At 48.5% G+C, this 27,234-nt stretch overlaps 1 protein-coding gene and 1 long non-coding RNA gene across 2 annotated transcripts; one reads left to right on the forward strand and one right to left on the reverse strand.

Annotated features, from left to right (window-relative positions):
* Positions 1-1,526: 1,526 nt before the first annotated feature.
* On the forward strand, positions 1,527-14,345 carry MUCL3 (mucin like 3). Its single transcript, XM_034961718.3, has 3 exons — positions 1,527-2,497; positions 9,960-13,729; positions 14,199-14,345. The coding sequence occupies exons 1-3, from the start codon at positions 2,341-2,343 to the stop codon at positions 14,343-14,345; spliced, it is 4,074 nt and encodes a 1,357-aa protein (XP_034817609.3). The 5' UTR covers positions 1,527-2,340.
* A 550-nt stretch (positions 14,346-14,895) lies between these two features.
* LOC117980563 (uncharacterized) lies at positions 14,896-17,077 on the reverse strand. Its single transcript, XR_004671925.3, has 3 exons — positions 16,810-17,077; positions 16,007-16,145; positions 14,896-14,942 (listed from the first exon to the last, which is right to left on the reverse strand). It is a non-coding gene; the product is annotated as an uncharacterized LOC117980563 (long non-coding RNA).
* Positions 17,078-27,234: the final 10,157 nt, after the last annotated feature.

Genomic DNA, 27,234 nt, shown 5'->3' on the forward strand with positions numbered 1-27,234 from the left:
GCAGCTCTTTAGCTGAGGACAGTCTGCTCACGGCTTCCCTTCTCACTTCCCTCCACAGGGAGCCCCCTCAGGCTGGCTCTTGAGCCCCCAAGGCCCTCTGATTCTCTCCCCTCAGGGCAGGTGCAGGACCCTCCTCTGTGGTGCCCCCTCGGTCTGCTATGGGAGGGTGGTGAACAAGTTATTGCTAAATAAAATGGCACTTCCTCCACTTGTCTCCCAGATGCTGTGGGTTTGCCCAAGTGCATGGGCTTTTGTGTCATGTGGGCCCGGAAGGGCCAAGTCTGGTCTCTGCCAGTTACCAGGGCAAGTCATTCCCTGATCCGAGGCTCATTTATCCTCATCTGTAAAGTGAGGGTGACAGGTGATAACTCATAGGTGAGGTGCTTAGTACATTCTTCAGTACATAGAAATGCCCAAACAATGGTAGTTGGCAGGGTTGTTTCGTGACTGGCCTCTCAGCCTCCAGCTCAGATGAAGCAACATAGACTGACTGTAAGAGACTGTTTTGGGCCTCCACCTACCTCCAGGTTTCTCCATCCCAGACATCAGCGTCCTTGGGGTGGAGTTGTAGCTCAGAGAGAGGGGAAGGGGGTGTTCGTTCACAAACACTGGTTAGTGCTTATTCTAAAGCGGAGATCCTCCACTTCAGCACAATTGGTGTCCTGGGCTGGATAATTCTTTGCTGTGGAGACTGCTCTGGGCATTATAGGATGTCCCGCAGCATCTCTGGCCTCTACCCCCTAGATGCCAGTAGCATCCCACTCCAAATTGTGACAAAAATGTCTCCAGAAACTTCCAAATGTTCCTTGATGTGGGCAAAATTACTCCTCCCTGTACAGAACCACCGTCCTAGAGGCTTGGGTCCCTGGGGAAAGCGGGGGGGAAGGGGACCAGTGAAAAGGGGGACTGTCAGTCACCCGAGTCCACATGGAGTTGCAGAGGACAGCCTGTGTCTGCCTTAGTTTCTCCATCCTGCAGGATATATTGCCTGGGAGGCAGGCTGCCCAGTTCTGAGTAGTCAGTCTTTGGCCTGACTCCACGGAGCCTCATTAATCTCCCATTAATCACATTAATAAGCAGTTGGCCTCCTCTCCTCTTCCCACCTATTCCAGCCCTGCCCAGGGCTTAGGGACAAGTCACACCAAGTAAGGAGAGGAACCCACGTGTCCAGTTCTCTAGTCCTCTCATGAGCCCAAATGCCCTGAGGGCCTGGCCTCCTGCCCTCAGGTCCTGGACCTCTCTATGGCCTTTGCCTGCCCCCATTTCCCTCAGAAAGGCATCCTCCGGCCCTGGCTTCCACTCCATCCAGGCGGAGTGGAAACATTTATTGATTGCCTGCTGTGTGCCAGACACTGTCCTAGGCTCTGATGACACAGCAGGGATCCAAGGTGCTTACTTTCCATGGAGACCCACAGTGGGCAGAAAGGGGTTGTGACTTCTCTGTGCTAGAGACCCAGGGAGTCTGTCCTCCCCTACTCCAGCCCCAGGCACTGTCACTGGGGAGACAAGGGAGTCTCTGAGCTAATGCTTGCTTTAGGCAGGAACTGAGGAAGGGAAGGGGGAGCTCTGGGGTGCTCCTAAAAATGAGATGTCTGCATTTCTGTATAGGAGTGAATGGGGACTTCGAGACAAAGAGACAGCCGCTGAGCTGAGGTGGGAGGGAAGAGGTAGAGCGAAAGCAGAAGCCCCTGTACGCCGAGTATCTCTTGGCCAAAGATCTTGGCCTCGGTCCCTCTGGGTGGCCTGATCTGTCTGTGTCCCTGGTGAGGGGTGTGACATATGTCCCTGTGGTTCTGTGTCTTGTCTCTGTCACTGCCTCTGCACTCTCCACATATTGTTGTATGACCTCTGAACATCATGAAGCACCTTTCTCTGCAGCAAGGGTCATTCGAGGGCTTTCTCTCGCCTTTGCTCTTTCACCTGATCCTCGCGGACAGCTCCGCCCAAGGTGGCAAGAATGACCATGTGTGAATAAGGGGTGTGGAAGCTGGGCTGATGCGGGAGAGGTGGGAGGGTGCGCGTGAAGCTGGACACAGATCAGAACGTGAACCCCACCCCATCCTGCTCCCAGCCAGAGCTCAGTCCTTCTAGAACTGAGCCATCTGCTCCCCACTTCCCCAGAGCCCTGGAGGCGCGACCCTCACTTCCCTCCACTGGGGCTGGCTCAGGTGCCTGCTCCTTTCTGGTTCCTCTGCCCTGCCCCCAGATCCCACCCCTCGGCAGGCACCCAGGTGCCTGGCTCCATGACGCAGCAGCTGCGGTCTCCTCTTATCAGGGCTCCCCTGTGGGTTGGGGTGGCTCCATTTGTTTAAGACTTAGTCCTGAGGAGCCCCAGCCCCCATGACGTCAAGATTGGCTCCATATAAGGTGAGGGGTCCGCAGCCCATGGTCCCCAAGCAGCCACCCAGCTCCGACATGGCCCAGCCGGTCCACAGCCTCTGCTCCGCCTTTGGCCTCCAGTGCTGCCTCCTCTTCCTTCTAGCTTCTTGGGGGGCAGGTAAGATGCCCACAGGGGGTACAGAAGACAGAAACAGCTTGTTTCTTAGTGTTCATAGCATTGGACAACAAATAGAAATGAATGAAGGGAGCGGGCACGGGGTTGCTACAGACAGTTGTCTAGAGCGTTCTCTGCTCAAGTTTGCTGGCTAAGGGACGTGTAGTAGGAGATGAAATCCAGCCTGTGCTCTGCTCTTTACAACATGGCTCACAGGGCTGCACCCATCCAGAGGGGGTTTCTTCAAGTTTGCATAAAGACACTGTAGAGGCTGGCAGCCCTGGGTGGTGGGGGTAGGCACCTGACATTCATTGAGCACCGTGCACGGAATTCACAGCTGCTCATGGTGATTTCTTTCTTCTTCTTCTTCTTCTTCTTTTTTTTTTTTTTTGAGAAGGAGTCTTGCTCTGTTGCCTAGGCTGGAGTGCAGTGGCGCAACCTTGGCTCACTGCAGCCTCTGCCTCCCGGGTTCAAGCGATTCTTCTGCCTCAGTCTCCTGGGTAACTGGGATTACAGGCACCTGCCACCACGCCTGGCTCATTTTTTTGTATTTTTAGTAGAGACAGGATTTCACCATGTTGGCCAGGCTGGTCTCAAATGCCTGGCCTCAAGTGATCCGCCTGCCTTGGCCTCCCAAAGTGCTGGTATTACAAGTGAGAGCCACCGTGCCCAGAGACTCATCTCATTTCATCTCAGCATCCCCTGAGGTGGCTAATAATATCCCATCTTATAGTTGAGGAGAGTGGATTCACAGTGATTATGTCCCATATCTCACAGCTAGAGGGAGGTAAGCAGGGATTCCAGCTCCACTGCCCCCAGCCCTGGGGGGACAGGTGGAGCTTCTCTCCTGAGAGCTCTGTTTTGTGCAGAACTAGCTTCCAGTCCTGACTCTGACCCATTTGCCTACTCTGGCCTTCCACACCATCTGTAAAATGGGCTGGATGCTGCTGCCCGGCCGTACCAATATTTGATGCCTACAGAGCATTTACACTGCACCAGGTGTTGCTCTAGGGACTTCATCCACATTTACTCATTTAATCCACACGGCGACTCAGAAAAGTGTGCGTCAAAGGCTCTGTCCCTGTCTTACAGTTGGGAAACATCTCAGGGCTTTGATGGGAAAATGACTATGGACAAGTTCGACGAACAAAACAAACCCTAAAGATAAGATGAAATTATGAAATTAGTTCACTTAGTCAAGAAACGGACTGCTACTGAACCCGGGGAGCAGAGATGCTGGACACAGGGGCGGTGTGGAGGGCCTGGGCAATTTGGAGGAGGGTCTCCACAAGGCAGATGTAGAACAGCAGATTCAGAGACACTGTCTACCCACTGGACAGTCATCCAAGGACAGAGCCATCCACAGGGTGATATTAGAGGCAGTGCCCCTTCCCTGAGCACAGTCAGGTTGCGGCCAGGGGTGGACGCAGGGGCAGGTGGGTGGTGAATGGCGGGGACTGAGGAATCTTTGAGCTGCCTCTGAAAGTTCTCAGCAGTGCGTCCTGTCTGTGCCCTGACTTGATGTCTGTCTCCCCTACCTTGAGGGTCTGGAGACAGAGGTACCAGAGCCGCCCAACACCTCCCGGCCCCATCTCTCCCGCCTTTCCTTCCCCTTCCTCTCAGGCGGATTGTCCACTGGCTGCTCTCTCCTCCTTCCATCTCGCAGCTTAAGGAAGAGGAACCTGCAGGGGGCGGAAGGGAATCCACTCCATACACAGTCGCTCTGAGATTTGCTTCAGGGCGGAGATCTGAATTCCTGAGATTCCGATGGGGCCATGTGGGCGTGGTCTCGGAGAGGAGATAGGCGTGGCTGGGCGGCATGGAGGGAGGGGTGGGGAGGACAAGGGGAGCTGGCTGCTCCCATTCTGCAGAATTTGAAGACGAGAGTGAGTGGGTTACAGGTGGGGAGGGCTTGAGGCTGGGCTCGGGTTGTGATGAGGTCGGGTGGAACTGGAGTGTGAATCAGAGCTGGTGCATGGCTGTGCCCAGCAGAGAGAGAGGCCAGGGCAGGAAGGGAAGAGGGACAACTGGGACGGATGAAGCCCTTTAGTCTACCATTCTGGTGAGGAGACCCTGACGTTTGTCCACAGGACCAGTCAACACCCAGACAGATAACTAGATCCTGGAACCCCAGAGTCTGCATCATGCAGTCACAGAACCACAGGTACAATCTAGATTAAATCATCCGAGGGCAGCACAGGTGCAGTCCAGATTAAATCATCACAGGGAGGCACAGGTGCAGTCCAGATTAAGTCACCAGAGGGAGGCACAGGTGCAGTCTAGATTAAAGCATCGGAGGGAGCACAGGTGCAGTCTAGATTAAATCATCTGAGGGAGCACAGGTGCCGTCTAGATTAAATTATCACAGGGAGGCACAGGTGCAGTCCAGATTAAATCATCACAGGGAGGCTCAAGCGCAGTCTAGATTAAATCATCTGAGGGAGGCTCAAGTGCAGTCTAGATGAAATCATCTGAGGGAGCACAGGTGCAGCCCAGATGAAATCATCTGAGGGAGCACAGGTGCAGTCTAGATGAAACCATCTGAGGGAGCACAGGTGAGGCAGGAGATGGGAATTGGGGCTGGGGTCCTTGGAAGAATCTAACAAGAACATTTTCCTATAACAAATGTTATTTGATTTAATTTCTATAACACAAATAATGTATGCTCATTGTAGAAAATGGAAAATAGAAAAAATAAGAAATAAAAATAAAATCTCTGTATACTCCCTAGTCCCCAAGCAATCATTTGATTATATCTCCCTTTAGCTTTCCTTTTTTTTTTTGTAGACAGGTCTCGCTATGTTGCCCAGACTGGTCTCAAACTGGTGATCCTCCTGCCTCAGCCTCCCTAAGTGCTGGGATTATAGGTGTGAACAACTGTGCCCACCAGCTTTTCTTTTTCTATGTCTGCGTTTTAAGCCACTTATTGAACTCATACTGTATAGGTATTTTAACAAGCATTTACCCACATTATTGCAAATGGAGCATGCCATTTATGGGGGTAAGGATACCAGGAAACACTAGAGATGCTCTTTTGGGACAGCGTGCCCTGACAGCGACTCCAAGGCATGAGTTGCTTAGCAAGATATTCTGTCTTTCTCCCTTCCTTCCTTCCTTCCCTTTCCTTTCCCTTCCTTCCTTCCTTCTTTTCTTTCTTTTCTTTCCCTTTCCCTTTCTTTCATTCTCTCTCTGTCTCTCTCTCTCTCTTTCTTTCTTCTTTCGACAGAGTCTCACTCTGTGGCCCAGGTTGGAGTGTAGTGGCATGATCTTGGCTCACTGCAGCCTCTGCCTCCCAGGTTCAACTGATTCTCCTGCCTCAGCCTCCTGAGTAGCTGGGATTACAGGGTCCTGCCAACACGCCTGGCTAATTTTCATATTTTTAGTAGAGACGGGGTTTCGCCATGTTGGCCAGGCTGGTCTTGAACTCCTGACCTCAGGCCCACCTTGGCCTCCCAAAGTGCTGGGATTACAGGTATAAGCCACCGTGCCCAGCCGATGTCCTCCCTTTCAAATGAGTGAACGAAGCAGATGGCGGGGACCTTTAGCATTGTGCATCGTTTTGATGTTGTGGGATTTGTTCTTATTCTTTTATCCCAGCTGAGCATCCACCCACAGTGTCTTGTGCTAAAGTTGGATTTTCCTCTCTGCACCTCCTGCCTATTCTTCAGTGACCAAAACAGTTCTTTTCGGGCTATGATGGTTGTACGTGGAATGAATATCTCCTGGTGAAAACTTCCTAGGGAAATAAGTCACTACCAAAGTAGATCGTCTGGGGCAGAGATGCTCCTCTTGTCCTGGGGGTTTACACTGATTTGCCTCTTGGCTGCGTCAGGACCAAGGAATCCCTTGAGCTTTACCTCAGCTTTTTACAATCTATGGTTCCACAACTGTTTGATGCAGATCTAAAATTCTAAAATCTTGTTATCTGAGTCTAGTTATGGACTGTGATCCTGTGGTTTGATGACAACTGGTATCCCAGAATTGGTGGGCCAGAGGACTTCTTTCAACATCTTTTAATCTCAGAGCTCAATTACTGAACAGCAGAAGTCGCCCTTGGTCTTCCAGCCTGTGGAGGTCACAAATACATTTGGTTTTTACTTAACATGCATGATGAAATGTTGTTGGCAAGGCTTCTAAGGAGTTTTCATCAGTCTTATTCTTTCATTCATTATTCAACAAATATTTACAAAGTGCCTCCTATGGACCAGACACTGTTCTAGGCTGGAGACAGCGATGAACAAAACAAATAAAAATCCCTGCCAGGCCAGGCCAGGCCAGGCCAGGTACAGTGGCTCATGCCTATAATCCTAATATTTTAGGAGGCTGAGATGAGAGGATCACTGAAGACCAGAGTTTGAGACCAGCCTGGCCAACATAGTGAGACCCTGTGTCTTAAAAAAAAAAAAAAAAAAGGTGAGGAGGGGGCATACTGGCTCACATTTGTAGTCCCAGCTGACAGGGAGGCTGAGGTGGGGGGATTGCTTGAGCCCAGGAGGTCAGGACTGCAGTGAGCTGTGACCACGCCACTGCACTCCAGCCTGGTGCAGAGTAAGACTCTATCTCAAACAACAACAACAACAACAAAAACCCTGGCCGGATGCAATGGCTCATGCCTGTAATCCCAGCACTTTGGGAGGCTGAGGCGGGCAGATCATGAGGTCAGGAGATCGAGACCATCCTGGCTAACACAGTGAAACCCCATCTCTACTAAAAATACAAAAAATTAGCTGAGCGTGGTGGCACATGCCTGTAGTCCCAGCTACTCAGGAGGCTGAAGCAGGAAAATCACTTGAACCCAGGAGGTGGAGGTTGCAGTGAGCCCAGATCGCACCACTGCACTCCAGCCTTGGCGACAGAGTGAGACTCCATCTCAAAAAACAAACAAACAAAAAAAGCCTTGCCATTGTGGAAATTTAATTGTATTTATCACATATCAGAAAGTGATGAGTGCTGTGTTATTAAAACACAGCAGAGAAAGTGGCCCAGGAATGCAGAGGCTGCTGTTTTCAAGAAGGTGGCCACAGCAGGTGAGAGGTGAATGGAGCAGGCAGAGGGGTAGGGCTACTGCTCAGGCTCCCCTTACTACCAGGAGAAGGACAGGGCAAAGCACGAGATTATTTCAGAGACTACAATGTGGATTCAACAAACATTTAAACAGCTTCTGTGCTCCAGAGTCTTCCATGGTCCATACTTCCTTTAATCCTCACATTAAGCTGGTGCAGTCAGCATCATGGTTATTCACAGTCGAGAACATGGAGCTTCAGAGCACTTAAGTGACCTGAGCAAGAATGCAAAACCGCTGAGGGACCGAGCCTGGATGTCAAACCTGTCCTCTGATTCTTTAAGGCCAGTGGAAAATGCCCTTTGCATTGCTGCCAGCTCCTTTATTCACTCAATAGATAGTCATTCATCCCTTATCATGTTTAAAAACATCTGTGGCACAGTGAAAAGTCTAATTTTGCCAATTACTTAACCTCTTTGTGTCTCCTTTCCCCACCTGTAAAACAGTAAGATCACAATCCTCACTTCACAGGTTCATAATTATTTGATTAAATAAACAAATATATGAACAGCACCTTTCAGGTAGTCCACACATGTCAGTGTCTTTCCTTCTTTAAAAGACTGGGCTGACCTATTGGCTGTGCACTGTGGTCTTAACCAGCAATGATCTGGGCCCGGGAGCCCAGGATGTGTGTTCAGATTCTGTCTCAACCTCTTACTTGCTGGGTGTCCTTGAGAAGATTACTTAACCACTCAGAACCTTGTTTCTTCATCTATAAAGTTTGGAGAATAGGATAGTTCTCAAGCTCAACAGGTTCTTGTGAAAAGTAAATAAGTTAATGTATGCCCTCACTTGTAGAACCTGCCTGTCTCATTGTAGAGCTCTAGAAAAGTTGCCCGTTGCTATTGTTGTGGGACTATGTACAGGTCACTTTTCCTCCGTGAAATGTAAATTTCTCAGATGTAAAATAGGGGAAGTTGACTGCTTCCAAAGAGCCTTATGGAGCATTGGGAGATCAATCACCATAGAAGAGAATCCAGAAAGAGAATGTCTGTGAGGCCACCAGCCACATCCTGGGGCCAGGGAAGGTGTCCAATAAACAATAGCTATTACTGGTATTGCTGCCAAGAAGATCAGGTAATGGGATTGGGACAGTGGAGTGCAGGCCTGATCATTCAGCCCCCTTCTCTCCCCTCACTCTCAATTCCTTTCAGAGACTTGGGCTTCTCTATTACCCTCACACCCTTCTTGTCCTGCCCATATTTCTTTCAAGGACTAAGCTCCCCAGGCCGATTCTGCCCATCAGCAGGCAGGTGGACTGTGGTTTCTTCTGATTGGGAATAGGTCCAGGTTCCGGTTGCCGCCTTGAGCTAACAGGGACCAGAAACCTCAGTTATGTAACGACACTATCTCTTTCACTCTTTGGTGATCTCTTGGCCTTCACTCTTTTGGCTAGGTATCAGAGACATCTCCTCTGTCTCCATCAGGTTGTTTTTCCATGGAATTAAGGTGTGTATCTGTCCACTGATAGGGGTGTTTTCTCTCACACCCTGTCCTTAAACATAGTCAGTCCCTACCACAATCTAGTTGCCTCGTTTACTCCTGTCAGGACCCCCAAGCAGATATCTTTTCCTTTCAAGATGGCCCCCTTCATCTATCCCCAGTTGGCTTTAAATGTGTGAAGAGGGGGACCCAGTGGGGTGACCATAAGGGTTGGGTCATCTCATCCATTCCCCTCATCCAACTTTATCACCAAAATGAAAGCTTCCCATCTCCTTACTCTACCCATCCTCCATTCTTCTTATGCATCTCTCACTCACAATTTGTGTCTACCTGCTAATCCCTATGGGAAGTTCTGCCAGAGGTCTTACCTCAATTTCTCACACTGTTACATTTGGGATGGTATTAGAATGTTATTGGAAAGGTGAAGAGTCTAACGTTTACTCCTGGTCTTCTCAGCTACGCCATAGAAAGAAGACTCCATTCCATAAGTTACAGACCCTAAAGGGGCACCTGCACAGTAAAATGCTAGTCCATACATGCCCTCAAAACTTTACCATTGGATAGGCATGGCAGGGAGTGGAGGTCGGCAGGCACGCAAACAACTGTAATGTGAAGTTGAAGGTAACAGGACAGAATGGTGAATAAAGACCTTTTCAAGCACTGAAATGAAGCTGGATTTTATCTGCTTAGACGGATCAGAAAAGATGCCTTAAAGCCAGAAGGCCTTGAGATGGAGAGTTGAGGAGATGCGGAAGGGGATGAGGTGGCATGCTTGCTGAAGGCACAGCCTGAGCCTAGGGGCTGGAGGTGAGAATGGGGAATAGATATCATAGTATTCAGAGGAGACCGGCTGGGGAGTCATATCAGGGGGAACAAAGAGATCCCCTAGAGAAGGAGGTGGGAAGGCGGAGTTGGAGAAGAACATGGGGAAGATTCTTATTTGCCTCTCTCCCTCCACAGGTGCTACTACATTCCAAGAATATCAGAAAACTGGGGAACTCTCAACATCCGATCACATATTTCCCCTCACTCCAGGCCTTGTTTATAGTATCCCTTTTGATCACATTGTTCTGCATTCAGGACAAAGACCTCCAGAGCTCCCTAAATCTACAGAAATCCATGAGCAAAAACGCCACTGCAACACCACACGCCATTCTAAGCCAACTGACAAGCCTACAGGCAACTCCAAAACTACAGACCACAAAAGCTCTACAGATAATCATGAGGCTCCTCCCACTTCTGAAGAAAACTCCAGCAACCAAGGGAAAGACCCAATGATCCGGAACCAGCGCTCTGTTGATCCTGCTGACTCCACCACCACACATAAAGAATCCGCTAGAAAAAAACATATAACGTCAGCACCCAAGAGCAAAATAAACTGTCGTAAGTCCACAACAGGCAAATCAACGGTAACAAGAAAATCAGATAAAACTGGAAGACCTTTGGAAAAGTCCATGAGTACTTTGGATAAGACAAGTACCAGCTCACATAAGACTACAACTTCCTTCCACAACTCAGGCAATTCACAGACCAAGCAAAAAAGCACATCTTTTCCAGAAAAAATCACAGCAGCCTCAAAAACAACATACAAGACCACAGGAACCCCAGAAGAGTCAGAAAAAACTGAAGATTCCAGAACAACAGTTGCCTTAGACAAGCTCCTGACAAAAACTACAAAAAACATACAAGAGACCACATCAGCCAATGAGATCACACAATCTCTAGCAGAGCCTACAGAACATGGAGGAAGGACAGCCAATGAGAACAACACACCATCCCCAGCAGAGCCTACAGAAAATAGAGAAAGGACAGCCAATGAGAAGACCACACAATTCCCAGCAGAGCCTACAGAAAATAGAGAAAGGACAGCCAATGAGAACACCACACCATTCCCAGCAGGGCCTACAGAACATGGAGAAAGGACAGCCAATGAGAACACCACACTATCCCCAGCAGAGCCTACAGAACATGGAGAAAGGACAGCCAATGAGAACACTACACCATCCCCAGCAGAGCCTACAGAACATGGAGAAAGGATAGCCAATGAGAAGACCACACCATCCCCAGCAGAGCCTACAGAAAATGGACAAAGGACCCCATTTGCCAATGAGAAAACCACATCATCCTCAGCAGAGCCTACAGAACGCGGAGAAAGGACCCCACTGGCCAATAAGAACACCACACCATCCCCAGCAGAGCCTACAGAAAATAGAGAAAGGACAGCCAATGAGAAGACCACACCATTCCCAGCAGGGCCTACAGAAAATAGAGAAAGGACAGCCAATGAGAACACCACACCATCTCCAGCAGAGCCTACAGAAAATGGAGACAGGACTCCACTGGCCAATGAGAAGACCACACCATCTCTAGCAGAGCCTACAGAAAATGGACAAAGGACCCCATTTGCCAATGAGAAGACCACATCATCCTCAGCAGAGCCTACAGAACACGAAGAAAGGACTCCACTGGCCAATGAGAACACCACACCATCCCCGGCAGAGCCTACAGAAAATAGAGAAAGGACAGCCAATGAGAACACCACACCATCCCCAGCAGGGCCTACAGAAAATAGAGAAATGACAGCCAACGAGAAGACCACACTATTCCCAGCAGAGCCTACAGAAAATAGAGAAAGGATAGCCAATGAGAAGACCACATCATCCCCAGCAGAGCCTACAGAAAATGGACAAAGGACCCCATTTGCCAATGAGAAAACCACATCATCCTCAGCAGAGCCTACAGAACACGGAGAAAGGACCCCACTGGCCAATGAGAACACCACACCATCCCCAGCAGAGCCTACAGAAAATAGAGAAAGGACAGCCAATGAGAAGACCACACCATTCCCAGCAGAGCCTACAGAAAATAGAGAAAGGACAGCCAATGAGAACACCACACCATCCCCAGCACAGCCTACAGAAAATGGAGACAGGACTCCATTGGCCAATGAGAAGACCACATCATCTCTAGCAGAGCCTACAGAAAATGGAAAAAGGACCCCATATGCCAATGAGAAGACCACATCATCCTCAGCAGAACCTACAGAACACGAAGAAAGGACTCCACTGGCCAATGAGAACACCACACCATCCCCAGCAGAGCCTACAGAAAATAGAGAAAGGACAGCCAATGAGAAGACCACACAATTCCAAGCAGAGCCTACAGAAAATAGAGAAAGCACAGCCAATGAGAAGACCACAGCATTCCCAGCAGAGCCTACAGAAAATAGAGAAAGGACAGCCAATGAGAACACCACACCATCCCCAGAAGAGCCTACAGAACATGGTAAAAGGACAGCCAATGAGAACACCACACTATCCCCAGCAGAGCCTACAGAACATGAAGAAATGACCCCATCGGCCAATGAGAAGACCACACTATCCCCAGCAGAGCCTACAGAAAATGGAGAAAGGACCCCATTTACCAATGAGAAGACCACACCATCCTTAGCAGAGCCTACAGAACATGGAGAAAGGACCCCACTGGCCAATGAGATCACCACACCATCCCGAGCAGAGCCTACAGAACATGGAGAAAGGACAGCCAATGAGAAGGCCACACCATCCCCAGCAAAGCCTACAGAACATGGAGAAACAACAGTCAATGAGGACACCACACCATCCTCAGCAGAGCCTACAGAAAATGGAGAAAGGACCCCACTGGCCAATGAGAACACCACATCATCCCCAACAGAGTCTATAGAACATGGAGAAAGGACAGCCAATGAGAAGACCACACCATCCCCAGCAGAGCCTACAGAACATGGAGAAAGGACACCATCAACCAATGAGAAGACCATACCATCTCCAGCAGAGCCTACAGAACACGAAGAAATGACCCCATCGGCCAATGAGAACACCACACCATCCCCAGTAGGGCATACAGAACATGGAGAAAAGACTACATTGGCCAATGAGAAGATCACACTATCCCCAGAAGGGCCTACAGAACATGGAGCAAAAACTACGTCGGCCAATGAGAAGATCACACCATCCCTAGCAAAGCCTACAGAACATGGAGAAAGGACCACATCACCCAATGACAAGATCACCTCATCTGCAGCAGAGTCTACAGAACATAGAGATAGGGCTACATCAGCCAATGTGATCACACCAGCCCCAGCAGAGCCTATAAAACATGCAAAAAGGACCACATTGGCCCAGGAGAAGATGACACAAGTCACAGAAAAGTCCACAGAACACCCAGAAAAGACCACGTCAACCACAGAGAAAACCACAAGAACCCCAGAAAAGCCTACGCTATACTCAGAGAAGACCATATGCACCAAAGGGAAAAACATACCAGTCCCAGAAAAGCCTACAGAAAACCCGGGGAACACCACACTGACCACTGAGACCATAATAGCCCCAGTAAAGTCCACAGAAAACCCAGAAAAAACAGCAGCAGTCACAAAGACTATAAAACCTTCAGTCAAGGTCACAGGAGACAAATCTCTCACTACTACCTCTTCTGATCTAAATAAAACTGAAGTTACTCATCAGGTGCCCACTGGTTCTTTCACCCTCATTACATCTAGAACGAAGCTGAGTTCTATCACATCAGAAGCCCCAGGCAACGAGAGCCATCCATACCTCAATAAAGATGGCTCACAGAAAGGTATCCACGCTGGACAGATGGGAGAGAATGATTCATTCCCTGCATGGGCCATAGTTATTGTGGTCCTGGTGGCTGTGATTCTCCTCCTGGTGTTCCTTGGCCTGATCTTCTTGGTAAGGGACAGATGTGCCCCACAGAAATCAACCTATGGGATAGGGAATTGAGGATACATTAGGGGTCAGAGTTACAGGGAATAATGAGTCTAGGAAAAGAGACATGGCAGAAGTGGGAGGAACAGTAATAGAGGGAGAGTTTTGGTGAACACTAAGGAGAAAGAATAAATACACAGGAGGTAAAAAGCTGGAATTGGGGAGAAGGCTGTGGCTGAGAATGAAAGGGTGTGAAAGAGAAAGTGTGGGGGGTGGAGAGTCTGGGGTATGAGAATAGGAGGTGTAAAGACAAGGAGAATATGGTAGAGTGGGGAACTGGAGATGGAGCTGGGACTTATTGTATTGGACCTGGAGCTGGAATAAACATCAAGGTATGGATGGAATCTTGAGAATAGAATCAAGACCTGAGGTGAGTGTTGTAGAAAACAAATCGCAGATGGTTCTCATTCCTCCTTTCTCATCCCAATCACAGGTCTCCTATATGATGCGGACACGCCGCACACTAACCCAGAACACCCAGTACAATGATGCAGAGGATGAGGGTGGCCCCAATTCCTACCCGGTCTACCTGATGGAGCAGCAGAATCTTGGCATGGGCCAGATCCCTTCCCCACGGTGATCTTGGAGTAGGCGCCCAGCCCTGGCTCTTCCATGCTCTGCCCCTTTCCTGGATGAGGAACTGGACTCACAATTTCTATTTCCTGGACTACAGGAAGGGCAGAGAATACTGACGGTTACCAGTATTAACCCTTCATCTGTTCTTGAAACTGGTTGGGGAATGAGGTGATAAGCAAGGAGGGTGTAAGTTTAGGGGACAAAGAAGAAAGAATGAATAATACGAGCAGACATTCTCTGTAGAAGGTGATGGTCTGAGAATGAAAAGGTGTTTGATGGACATGTTGTGGGGGCACCAATGCAGAACACTGCACTGAGTCCTAAAGGAAGGACAGGAGCCTTATAGGCAATGCCCCAGACTGACTTGTGAGTGGGGTTTATGGGGAAAGGGAGGGAATGAGGGCACAGTCTCTGGGTTTCAGGACAGCATTATGTTATTTCCATTCACTATTACTTAAGAGTTTGTGTGTAAACAGGCTCATCTCTGAGTTCTCAGGACCCTTGCCCACCCCCCCCCATTTTTTTAATGAAAAAAAAAATACAAAAAAAACGGATCCAAGAAGAAAAGAGAATTTATTTCCTTCTCCACTCTCTCCATGCCCTGGAGAAAAAAAAGTCCAGAAGAAATCATAAATATCTCTCGTCCACATGGTTGCTTCCTCTTCCTCCCAAATCCCTTAGTTTTCCTAAACGTCTACAGTGGACGCCCTGTTGGTTTGGCTTGCTGGGTTGTGGGTGGACACGCAAGGAGGGGATTTTTATTTGGCCAGCAGTCTCACCCACTGATCTCCACCCCAGACCTTCCCTGATGGTGTCTCAGCATTTATTTTCCTGTCTCTTCCACCAAAAGTCAGCTGTAGCTTTATCTCGTAAAAGTTACCCATCTTCTCTACTGTCCCCATTCTCTCTCCTCCCACCTTCACCCCAGATTCCAGTTTTCCTCCTTGTAGGCATTTCATCTGTGTGTGTTTTCTGGATTTTCTCTCTCTCTTCTTATGGCCATTTCACCTTATTACTGATTGGGCAGAGGGGGAAAAGGAGAATGATGATGATAGTTTCCTTCTGTCTATTGACCTTTTTTATAATAAAGTATAACATGTTTATAAAGGGCATCATAGTTATTAGACTATCCATTGGGAGAAAGTTCTGACTGGCGTTCCTGGCTCTGGCTGAGACCTTACAGAAGTGGAGGAGACAGAGTTGCTGGAGGGCAGGACTGGCAATCTATGGAGGGTCAAGAAAGGGGAGGCTGAATTTCTATTGCTCCAAAAATGGCTCCTTTCTGGGTTTAGATAAGAGCCAGCCTCAGTCCAGGCTGGGTTTATTTGCATGGTGACAAAATGAGTAGAAAAACCTGTCAATTAATAAGCAAGTATTTTAAAGCAACTATTATATACTCTGTTGAGGATATAAAGAAGTATAAGACATAGTTCTCACCTGAGACACAAAGACAGGAAAATTAAAATTAAATAATTCAACAAGAGTTGTCACAAGTTAGGTGCTATATAGAATAAAACAACACCCTAATTCATTAAGCCCAACTCCGTGAGCATCTACTATGCCCCCTATTTATGTTAGGACACCAGCCCTGCTCCAAAACCGTTGTGTGCCCATGTCAGTCCCAACAGAAACCTCCCATCACCCATGCAGCCTTGGCTCTCTTACCAGAGTATGGCATCATCACTAATTGAACAGGTGCCCCAGTTTGCTGCCAGGCTCCTAAACGTAACTCCATCCAGAATCAAACAGCAGGGCCACAGGTCACTCGCTGTCTGCTCCTTTGGGCATCCCCATTTGCTGAAAGCTGGAAACCTATCATGGTCAGTAATCCCAACCCTGACACTGATGTCACTGAACTATCTGGCCCTGGCTGGGCTGGGAAGGCCCTTATTACTGAATCTCCCACCAGAGACCCGCTCTGCTAAGGGCAAGATTGAAGCTTGACTCTCAGAAAGCGGGCATGCCAGGTGCCAGAGGGACCCAGACTTAGGCCCCTGGAGAAAGGAGGCAGAGGGACACCTGGGCTCTGGAAGGGGCTGGAGAGCCCTCGAGAAAAGGAGGAAGATGCCTGGATTTTAGTTGTCTGGGTAGACGGTGACTCAGCCTGTGGCATCTGCCAGGACAGGAGTGTCTCTCTGCCCTGGGAGGGATGCAGAAACCCCTAAACTCAGCCTGGACCCCAATTCAAAAACAAAACGAAATAAAAACACCTCTGCCTCTAGAGTCCTAAACATCCAACCGGACAGACCCCTCCCCTATCAAGACACCAAAATGCAGCACTGGAGGTCAAAGGGTGTATAAGGGGGATGGGGAGGTTCTTCGCCCGGCAAAGGCGGACTGTGGGCCCTGGGGCGCGGCGGGTGTCTCCCTCCCACTTTCCTCTCCATTCCCCGCTAATTATCACTTTGAAATCTAGGCGGAAATCCTTTAACAAGCTCCGGGGCTGGGCCCTCATTAGGGATAATTACTTAATCAGTAGGACAGGAGGGAATGCGCTCCCCCAGCCCTCGGGGAGTACACCTCGGGGGAGCGAGTGCCCCGAGGGCAGGAGGCTGCCGGGGCGCCGGAAGCTGCTGTCCCGGCGGAGTCGCAGCGACGGCTCCGGTTCCCCGAGACTGCGGCCCTCCCTCGTTCCTCCAGGTTCCGCTTTGCGGGCGGCTTCTGATCTCTTGCGGACAGCTCAGATTAGTGGCTCGAGGCCGCCGCCCCCGCAGCGCCCCAGCCCTACTGCGCCGAATCCCCTCCTCCCAGCCCACAGCCCCCAGGGAGGGGCCCGGACTGACGGGCCTGGGCGTCGCTCCTACCCCCGTGACATTGGCCGTAAAACTGACACCCGTTTGTGCTGTGCTTTCACGTACATCGCACCTGTGATCCTCCGATCACCCTGCGAGTTACGAGGCCTGCTTTACAAGCCTGATAAGAAGTTACAGACCTTATAAGAGTTCTTATAAAGCTTGCTTTACAGATGAGAAAACCGAGGCTCAGAGAAGAGCCCTGTTCAAACCCACACGGCTCCTATGGAACAGAAGGCTTGCTTTATTTTCTCCAAGCCTCAATTTCACTTTGTTCCTCAGTGGAGCCAGGTTCTCTGACACCAAGGCAGCCCCACCTGGATGGGTGGGATGTTATAGGGACCACCTAAGGAACAGGGTGTAATTGAGATTTGCACGAGGGTGTCCAGCCCCTTCTTCCAGAGTCCAGGCCTCCCTTTCCAGCTCCTTGAACGTCCAGAGTCTTCTTCTGGCCTCACCGCCAGTATCCCAGGTCAGGGTTTTTTCTGCCAGCCTCTGTCCCCGGAGACACATTAACTGGCCTCATAGTCACAGGCTCTGCATCCTCCCCTCACAGTGCCCAGCTGTCCCTGGAGAGGTGCTGGCAAAGTAAGAAGATCCAATGATTTGGGACACAGTCACCTTCATTTTTCTCCCCTCTGCCTCCTACAAAGGCCTCTGTCCCAGAAATGAGACATCCCAGAGAAAACAGGTTTCTGCTGACCTCTGGCTGGGAGGGTGGGTCTCCTCTCCTCTCCTCTCCTCCCACAGATGTGATTCCCTTGTTCTCTCCCGCTCCCTGCTTCTTCCCTCATATTGTCATGGCCTTAAGATACCCCTCCCTGGAGAGGGAGCGTCCAGAAGTTACGGCCTCCCCTGCCTGGTGGCAACTATAAATGCCACAGCTATGGTCAAGTGAGAAAAGAAATTAAGCCAGACATATTGTGGGAGCAACCCTCAGAACCCAGGAATCCAGCATTCCCAGTCCCCACTCACCACTGTCTTGGAACCTACCCCAACTGATCTTACTCCTCCCAGAACCCTGCCCCTGGCAAGCTTTTAATTCTTCCTGCAACTTCATGTCCCATTGAGACACCAGGCATCAAGGCCCCCTCTGGAGCCCATCTGCCCTCTAGAACCCAGGCATTCTAGATAACAACTTCCCACATGGATTATTTCAAGATGAGGTGAGGGAAATTACCTCCCACCTCCTGCATCCAGGTGATGCTTCTCTTTGGAATCTTGAGACTGGTAAGTGAATTATCCATCAATCGGAGAAGACACTGAGGCCACAAAAAGTCTGAAGGAGACAAGGGTTCCTGTCCCAGGCATTCTGTTTGCTTTGCTTATTCTCATTCTTTTGCAAAAGCAAAAAGCAAGCAAAAATGATGAATTTCTTTTTTGCCCCTTTCTGCAAAAGCCAGTACTAACCTTAACCCCCACTAACCACGATTTTGACCCCCAACTTCACCTTGCAGCAAACCCACCTTCATCTTCCCCTTCCAATGCTCCGCTGTAAGCATGAACACAAATAATAGCTGTGTTGTATTTCCTTAGAATCCCGGGTTTAATGGCTGCTCAACAAATGCTTTGTATCTAACTTGAAAATTCTAGTTTCAATATCATCTTTAAATATTTATTAGAGCTAGGCTCCAAGTCTAAAGCCAAGTCAAATGAAAATATCACTTCCAGAAATACTGCCTAAATTAAAATCTTCAGTAGGGCTTTCATAATCCCCGGATAGAGACAGGGAGGGATCCTTGGGATCCCAGGGATACGGGAACTGTGGGTGATATTAGCCTGAAGAGAAGTACAATCCGAATTCCTGTCTTCCTAGCCATTTCACCTGACTTCTCTCCTTGGTCCCTTCAACGTTTCAAGTTTCTCTGCCTAATGACTACAACCCAATGTCAGGCAGATTTATAAAGCCCCTTCGCTTCCACTGTAGGATGGAATGCCATAAAAAGGGAGCGAGGAGGCAGTTGTGGAATTGGAATAAACAGAAACAGCCCTAGGCTGAATGAACAGGAGGCTGCTTTGTGGTGGCTTCTTTGATGTTTGTTTCCTGCATCCTCTCTCTGCTCTCTTATCCCAGGCACTCTCCTGGAGATCCTGCCTTGCACATCCTGTTCTATTGCTCCTCCCTGCATCTCTGTGAGCTTGTTCATTTTAAGAGGCCCAAATTATTACTGCAACAGGCAACTTCCAAACTCATATTAAGTCTACCTTGGCTCTGAAATCCAGTCCTTTATTTTCAATTTTTTTTCAATAATATCTTCACTTGGATGTCACATCATATCAAACGTGACATTCATGTGTTCATCTGGCAAACATTTTTTGAGCATCTACTCTGTGCTAGTTCTGAAGATAAATCAGTGAACAAAACAACAACAGGCCTTGCCTTCAGGGAGCTCACAGTTCACTAGGAAAGGCAGGATCACACAAAGAAGGCATATAATAAAAGAGAGGCACAAGTGTGCAAAATACTGTCAGGACCCACCTCGTCTTCCCACCATCAAGTCTAAAAAGCTGCCTTCATCAGCATCCGTTCTCCCCTGCTAACATTGGAGTGTTCGTGCACCTTGGCTCTGGCTGCCCCATCCCACCCCTCCTGCCTTCTTCATGGGCTTCTTCCCCTTCCAGTTTTTCCTTCTCCTTCTACAGGGTCCTTCCCAACACCAGCCAAATAAGCCCTAAGCAGTGTGCACAGGAAGCACTCAGAGGAGAGTATTTTTAAAAAGTAGATTTCTAAAGACCCGGCACGGTGGCTCATGCGTATAATCCCAGCACTTTGGGAGGCTGAGGTGGGCGGATCAAGTCAGGAGTTTGAGACCAGCCTGGACAACATAGCAAACCCCGTCTCTACTAAAAATACAAAACTTAGCCAGGTGTGGTGGCGCACACCTGTAATCTCAGCTACTTGGGAGGCTGAGGCAGGGGAATCACTTGAACCTGGGAGGCAGAGGTTGCAGTGAGCTGAGATCACGCCAGTGCACCCCAGCCTGGGTAACAGAATGAGATGCTGTCTCAAAAAAATAAAAAATAAATAAATAAAATGGAGATGGCCACTGGATGCAGTGGTTCAGGCCTGTAATCCCAGCACTTTTGGAAGACAAGGTGGGAGGATTGCCCAAAGCTAGGAGTCAGAGACCTGCCTGGGCAACATTGCGAGACACTGTCTCTATTAAAAAAAAAAAAAAAAATTAACAAGTTCCCCAGGCACTCCTGATGTGGTCCAGGGACACACTTTGGAAAGCTCTGCTCTGCTGGCCGCCATCTTCACAGACCCCCACTCACATCTTCTCAGCCTTGCCCCCATCAGCTCCCCTTCATCACCAAGCCTCTTGAAACAATCCCCTACAAACACTATCTTCATGTCCTTATCTCCTACTCTCTGTGTGTATGTATTTTCTCTGCAAGTTTTACCAGAGCAATCCATGTAAATAGTTTAAAGAGTCCAATAGTTCCATAGATTTATTGCAAAAACTAGCACAGATGCACCCTCCCCCTTTTCATGTCCAATTCCTGTTCTCCAGAGGAGACGACTTTTAACTTTTAGCTTTTTATCCCAGTATTTGCAAGTGCAGATTTAAACATCATGCCCATATTGTATTGCAATTCATAGATTTTTTTTAATGAGACCTTAAATTGCATCTTTTATTGGACTAAAGAATATTGTAAGGCTCAAAATAGCTTCCTGTCCCAATCTCACCTCTGAAAGGACTTACTAATTTAAATATATCTACTACGAACTGAACAGTATCCCCCCTAAATATGTTTAAGTCTTTTTTCTATTTTTTTTGAGACAGGGGCTTGCTCTGTCATCCAAGCTGGAGTGTAGTGGCACAATCATAGCTTGCTGCAGCCTTGACCTCCTGGGCTCAAGCAAGCCTCCCATCTCAGCACTCACCCCTCCCAGAGGCTGCCACCATGCCCAGCTAATTAGTTTTGTTTTAAATTTTAGTAGAGACCATATCTCACTATGTTGCCCAGGCTGGTCTTGAACTCCTGAGCTCAAGTGATCCTCCTGCCTTGGCCTCCCAAAGTGCTGGGATTATAGGCATGAGCCACCTTGCCTGGCTCATATGTTGAAGTCTTAATCATCAATGTGACTATATCTGAAGATAGGGTCTTTAGGAAGTAATTAAAGTTAATGGGGTCATAAGAGTGGTGCCCGAATTCAATGGGACTGTGGCCTTATCAAAGAAGAAAGAGAGTTCTTTCTGTCTTCACTATGTGAGGACACAGCAAGAAGGCAGCCATCTGCAATCCAGAAAGGAGCCCTGACAAGGAACCAAGTTGTCCAGTACCTTAACCTTGGACTTCCCAGCCTTCAGAACTGTGAGAAAACAAATTACCATTGTTTAAGCCACCCAGTTTGTGGTATTTGCTATAGCAGTCCAAGCTGATTAAGACAGTATCCAATATCATGGAGGGATAAATTTTCTTTTCAAAACAAAACTAAAAATATTTTTTAATTCTAATTTTTAAAAATCAGTAAACTTCATTTTAGCAGTAATCATAAAATAAAATGCAAAGGAAATTCTCTAAGTTACATGACTCAAGAGAAAAGAATATCCATATCTATTGTTTCTTTTGTTTAAAACATAATTTATCTAGAATTTGGCTCATAAGTTTTAAAATAAACTGTATGAAAATATGACAGTGCATTTACTATTAACTCCTGCTTATGTTTTAGAAAGCTCTTATGGAAAGAAAAAAAAATGCTTTCCAGATAGCAGACACAGATAGGTTATTTGGGGAATTGATAACTAAAAATTAGAGTCTTATTTTTTATTTTATTTTTTGAGACGGAGTCTTGTTCTGTTGCCCAGGCTGGAGTGCAGTGGTGCGATCTTGGCTCACTGCAACCTCTGCCTCCCAGGTTCAGGCAATTCTTCTGCCTCAGCCTCCCGAGTAGCTGGGATTACAGGCATGCACCACCACACCTGGCTAATTTTTTTTATTTTTAGTAGAGATGGGGTTTCACCATGTTGGCCAGGTTGATCTTGAACTCCTGACCTCAGGTGATCCACCGACCTCGGCCTCCCAAAGTTCTGGGATTATAGGCATGAGCCACCATGCCCAGCCTTAGAGGACTTATTAGCATTCAAAACCATGGATGCAATGAAGTGTGGAGTACTCTTAAACAAGCTCCAAGTCCATGAAATGCCGTGTCAGAATTTTTCCTTTCCTTTTTGCATAGCACAGTACTTGCACAATCCCAAATATTTGTCTTCCTGAGCAGCAGCTACAAAGATGATGCCACCAGGCTTGGCCAGGGTAGCTGCTGATTTTCCCTTCTTCCTCCTCCTCTTCTCCTCCTCCTTTTTCTTCTAATTCTTCCTCCTCTTCCTCTTCTCTCTCCCTCCTCTGCTTTCTCCTCCTCCTTCTTATTTTCTTAACCATGATAAAATGTACATAACTTACAATACATCATTTTAGCCATTTATAAGAGTAAAGTTTAGTATCATTAAGTACATTCATGTGGTTGTGCAACCATCCCTGGTGATTTCTTCTTGATTCTCTGTCCCGGAACTACTAAACTCAGGCTGGGTTTAGCATAATCATTGCCTATGTACTTGAAAAGTGGAGAGTTGCTGACCTCTGATGGGTAGCTTGGTCTTGCTGGGCAAACCCTTCTGGAAGCTGTTCTAGCACAGCTCAGCCACCACTTGCATGGACTCCTGCTGTGCTGGAGCTCTCCTGACACAGCTTTCCCAGCTGCACAGTCGTTGCTATGTGGAGGAACTAATACTTGAGCAGCTATTTTCTTATAGTTGGATAACTCTGTTTCCTTATAAATATTTTTCTTTATAAATAGAGAGTGCTGTCCCATCAATCCTGCATCCTTATACTAGCAGACCTGAGGCTTTTCCTAACTGTTCAGCTGCCTGTTGAGGCATTCCACATTTTTAAATGCATTGCTGTTTGTTGGTATAACCGTACAGCCTTTTCTGGGTCTACATTTTCTCTGAGCTTTCCAGCTTGCTCCAATGCCTCTGAGGTTGCTGTGTCAGCGCTGCTGTTTTTTAGATCCATCAAAGGCTGGTGATTTCTGCATTTCCTTCAACATTGTGCCAACTAGGTTGGGTGCGGTGGCTTACACTTGTAATCCCAGCACTTTGGGAGACTGAGGTGGGCGGATCACTTGAGGTCAGGCGTTCATGGCTAACAAGGTGAAACCATCTCTACTAAAAATATAAAAGTTAGCCGGGCGTGGTGACGTGTGCCTGTAGTCCCATCTACTCAGGAGGCTGAGGCAGGAGAATCACTCAAACCCAGGAGGCGGAGGTTGCAGTGAGCCGAGATCACACCACTGCACTCCAGCCTGGGCAAAAAGAGCGAAACTCCATTTAAAAAAACAAAACAAAACAAAACAAAACAAGAAAACATTGTGGCAATTTGCTCAGAAGCGCTACTTTTCCATATTCAGAAGGGCACTGTCACAATACGGCTTCCATTTTGAAAAACCAGTCTGCAGGTATTTCTTTGCTTTGGGCCTCTCATTTCTTTTTTGGTCCTGCACATGGTCCTGCATGGAGGACAGGAGGGACTTTTCCTTTTGGCCCCTGAAAGAGTCCCAGTCAGCTATGCATAGGTTTTTCATTTCGGACATCATCCATTTACTTATTCATGGTCTCTCTCCCTTATTTGAATATAAGCTCTGTATCAACTTTTCAATCACTGTATCCCATGCCTGGCACATCATGTGGCCCACAGAAGGTTCTTAAGGAATATGTTTGAATAAATGAATGAGAAGGCCTGGATGCAGAGAGTGTATATCAGAGAGAAACCCAGACTAATCCCCCAGATTCTTCTCTAATCCATTCCCAGTGCTACCACTTGATCTAGTATGTTATACTAGAAAAGTAAATAAATGAAAATGAGAAAGACAGGAAGGAAGGAAGGAAGGAAAGAAGGAAGGAAGGGAGGGAAGGAGGAAGAAGGAAGGAAGTAAAGAAGGAAGGAAGGAATTAAAGAAGAAAGGAAGGAAGGAAGAGAAAGAAAGAAAAAGAAAGAGACAGAAAGAAAGAAGGAAAGAAAGAAAGAGGGAGGGAGGGGGGAGGGGAGGGGAAAGGAGGGGAGAGGAAGAAATCTTCCCAAGGACTTTTCCCCCTAGTATCTCCTTGTGTCTCTTTACAAACTGCCTAACTCATCAACTTTCACCACCTGAAGAGGCGGAAAAAAGCTGGCCTCCTGTGAATTTTACACCCCGGTGCTCTCAGATGGTGGATGAGAACCTGCAGGCTGTCTTCCGGCAGGGATCGTGTGCTGAACATCCCAAAGAGTGATGGGGGACTTGCACCAGAGTGTCTCTGCTCAAGCTGCCCTCCTATGACCTCCTTGTCACTTCCACCCAGACAAGGGGATTCTTCTGATCAGTCCAGATGACCTGGATGAGGTTTTCTTTCTTTCTTTCTTTCTTTCTTTCTTTCTTTTTTTTTTTTGAGACAGAGTTTTGCTCTTGTTGCCCAGGCTGGAGTGCAATGGCGCGATCTCGGCTCACTGCAACCTCTGCCTCCTGGGTTCACGCGATTCTCTTCCCTCAGCATCCTGAGTAGCTGGGATTACAGGCATGCACCACCACACCTGGCTAATTTTGTATTTTTAGTAGAGACAGGGTTTCTCCATGTTGGTCAGGCTGGTCTTGAACTCCCAACCTCAGGTGATCTGCCCGCCTCGGCCTCCCAAAGTGTTGGGATTACAGGCGTGAGCCACTGTGCCTGGCCCTGGATGAGGTTTTCAAACAACACACTTTCCCCTAATCTGATGAGACCCAACTATCCTTAGTGTTATAACACACAGAGATAATGTGGAGCCTCCTTAACATAGGTTAGGTTTTATTTCACCTAGGCAAGTACAGTGCCAAAAAACATTATGGCAGAAAGGACAAGGTGCCAAGAAGATCGATCAAATGACTCATGCACTGCAAAAGCACAGCTGAATCAGCAACCCGGCCCTTAGCTGCCGGAGAAAACTGCAAATGCTGAGCCTCTAAAATACATGATTCCAAATAAAAGGTAATGACACCAGCAGTTCTGCTGATTTAAAGGAAACAAGAAAGAGATATGCACAATGCTCCTAATTAAATATCAAAAATGTAAAGTAGGCGTCGTATTTGACTAAAAATTGATATTTTTCAGGGAGGACTATGCCCCCAGGGCCCACCGTAGCCTTTGAGACCGTGGTGGAGTCTGTGTCCACAATGGCCTCAACCACAGGCTCTGAGAGTACCTCAACCTCTGAGATCATCGCCATCTCCACCATGGACTCTGAGACCTCCATAGGCTCAGAAGCCACCACAACTATTGTTGCAGCCTCTGAGGTTACCACACCCTCCACCACAGCATCTGTGCCACTGTGGCCTCAACCACCGGCTCTGAGAGCAGCACAGCCTCCGGCACAGCCTCTGAGATCATCACATCCTCTACAATGTCTGTGTCAGCCACAGCCTCCAGCACAGCCTCCAGCACAGCCTCCAGCACAGCCTCTGAGATCACCATGAGCTCTGCAGCCATCCCAGTCTCCTCCACAGCTTATGAGACCATCAGGTTCTCCACTGCAGTGTCTGAGCCAGTGACAGCCTCTATCCTGGCCCTTGAGTCCACCCTGGCCTTCACCACGGTCTCTAACGCCACCACATCTTCCACAGTAACATCTGTGCCCACCACAGCTTCCACCTCAGGCTCTAAGAACACAACAGCCTGTGAGGCCACCATGTCTGAAACTACCATTGCTGCCATCACAGCCTCTGAGGACACCACAGTCTCCACTCAAACCTCTGTGATAACTGCAGAGTCTGTGCCCCACACAGCCACCAAAACACCTACTGACACCACCACAGCATCTGTGTCTGCCACAGTCCCCAACAACAACACACCCTCCGTGATAACATCTACACCTTCAACAGCTCCCAACACAGCCTCTAAAACCATGACCACAGCTTCCGAGACCACCGCGACCTCTACGATAACATCTCTGCCCACCACAGTCTTCACCACAACCTCTAAAATCACCGCAGGCTCTGAGACCCCCACAGCCTCCACCACAGACTCTGAGACCACTGCAATCTCCACAAAAGCCTCTGGGACAACTGTAGCGTCTGCGCCCTCTACAGCCCCTCCAACACCTGCTGAGACCACCACAGCATCTGTGCCCACCACAACCTCTACCACAGGCTCTGAGCACACCGGACACCACACAGTATCATCTGTGCCCACCACAGTCTTCGCTACAGCCTCTGAAAGCAGCACAGGCTCTGAGACCACCAGAGCTTCCACCTCTGCCACGGAAGCGACTACAGCCATGACCACAGCCATGACCACAGGTTCTGAGACTGCTGTGGTCTCCACCAAAGCTCCTGTGACAACCACACAGTCTGGGTTCTCCACAGCCACCGTAATGCCTGCTAAGACCACTACAGCGTCTGTGTCCGCCACAGCCTCCACCACACTCTATCAGAACACCATAGACTCCGTGACCAAGTCTGTGCCCACCATGGACTCTACCATAGCCTCCAAGAGCACCACTCTCTCCAAGATAGTATCTGTGCCTACTGCAGTCTTTATCAAAGCGCCTGAAACCACCACAGGCTCTGAGATCACTCTGGCTTCCATCATAACCTCAGGAACCACTGCAGTCTGTGACTACATTGGCCTCTAGAAAAGATTCAGAGATCCCCACAGCCTGGATGATAACCTCTGTGCCTACTGTAGCTCCCACCTCAGTCTCTGAAACTACTGAGGCCTTCTCCACAGCCTCTGAGTCCACCACATCCTCTTTCAAAATATTTGTGTCCACCACATCCTAGCCTCCACTATGACCTTTGAGGCCACATCAACCTCCGAGACCCCCACTACCTCCACAATAGTATCTGTGCCCACAACAACCTCCAAAATAACCTCTGAGAACACTGCAGGATTTTTATCCATGATGGGCTCTGAGACCACCACAGCCTCCACTACAAGATCTGAGACCACTACAGCCACTGAAACCTCCACGGCTTCCCTCACAGATTCTGAGACCCCCACTGCCTCCATAATAGTATCTATGCCCACAACCGCCTCCTCCACAGACTCTGAGACCACCACAGCCTCCACTACAATATCCACGAGCAAC

Source organism: Pan paniscus, chromosome 5, assembly GCF_029289425.2.
Source record: "Pan paniscus chromosome 5, NHGRI_mPanPan1-v2.0_pri, whole genome shotgun sequence".
Classification (NCBI taxonomy): domain Eukaryota; kingdom Metazoa; phylum Chordata; class Mammalia; order Primates; family Hominidae; genus Pan; species Pan paniscus.

Bases quoted from the DNA above. Each gene is read 5' to 3' on its own strand.
- MUCL3 (XM_034961718.3), top strand. From the start codon at position 2,341: ATGACGTCAAGATTGGCTCCATATAAGGTGAGGGGTCCGCAGCCCATG. The intron at 2,498-9,959 runs GTAAGATGCCCA...CTCCCTCCACAG, and splicing joins TCTAGCTTCTTGGGGGGCAG to GTGCTACTACATTCCAAGAA. The intron at 13,730-14,198 runs GTAAGGGACAGA...TCCCAATCACAG, and splicing joins TCCTTGGCCTGATCTTCTTG to GTCTCCTATATGATGCGGAC.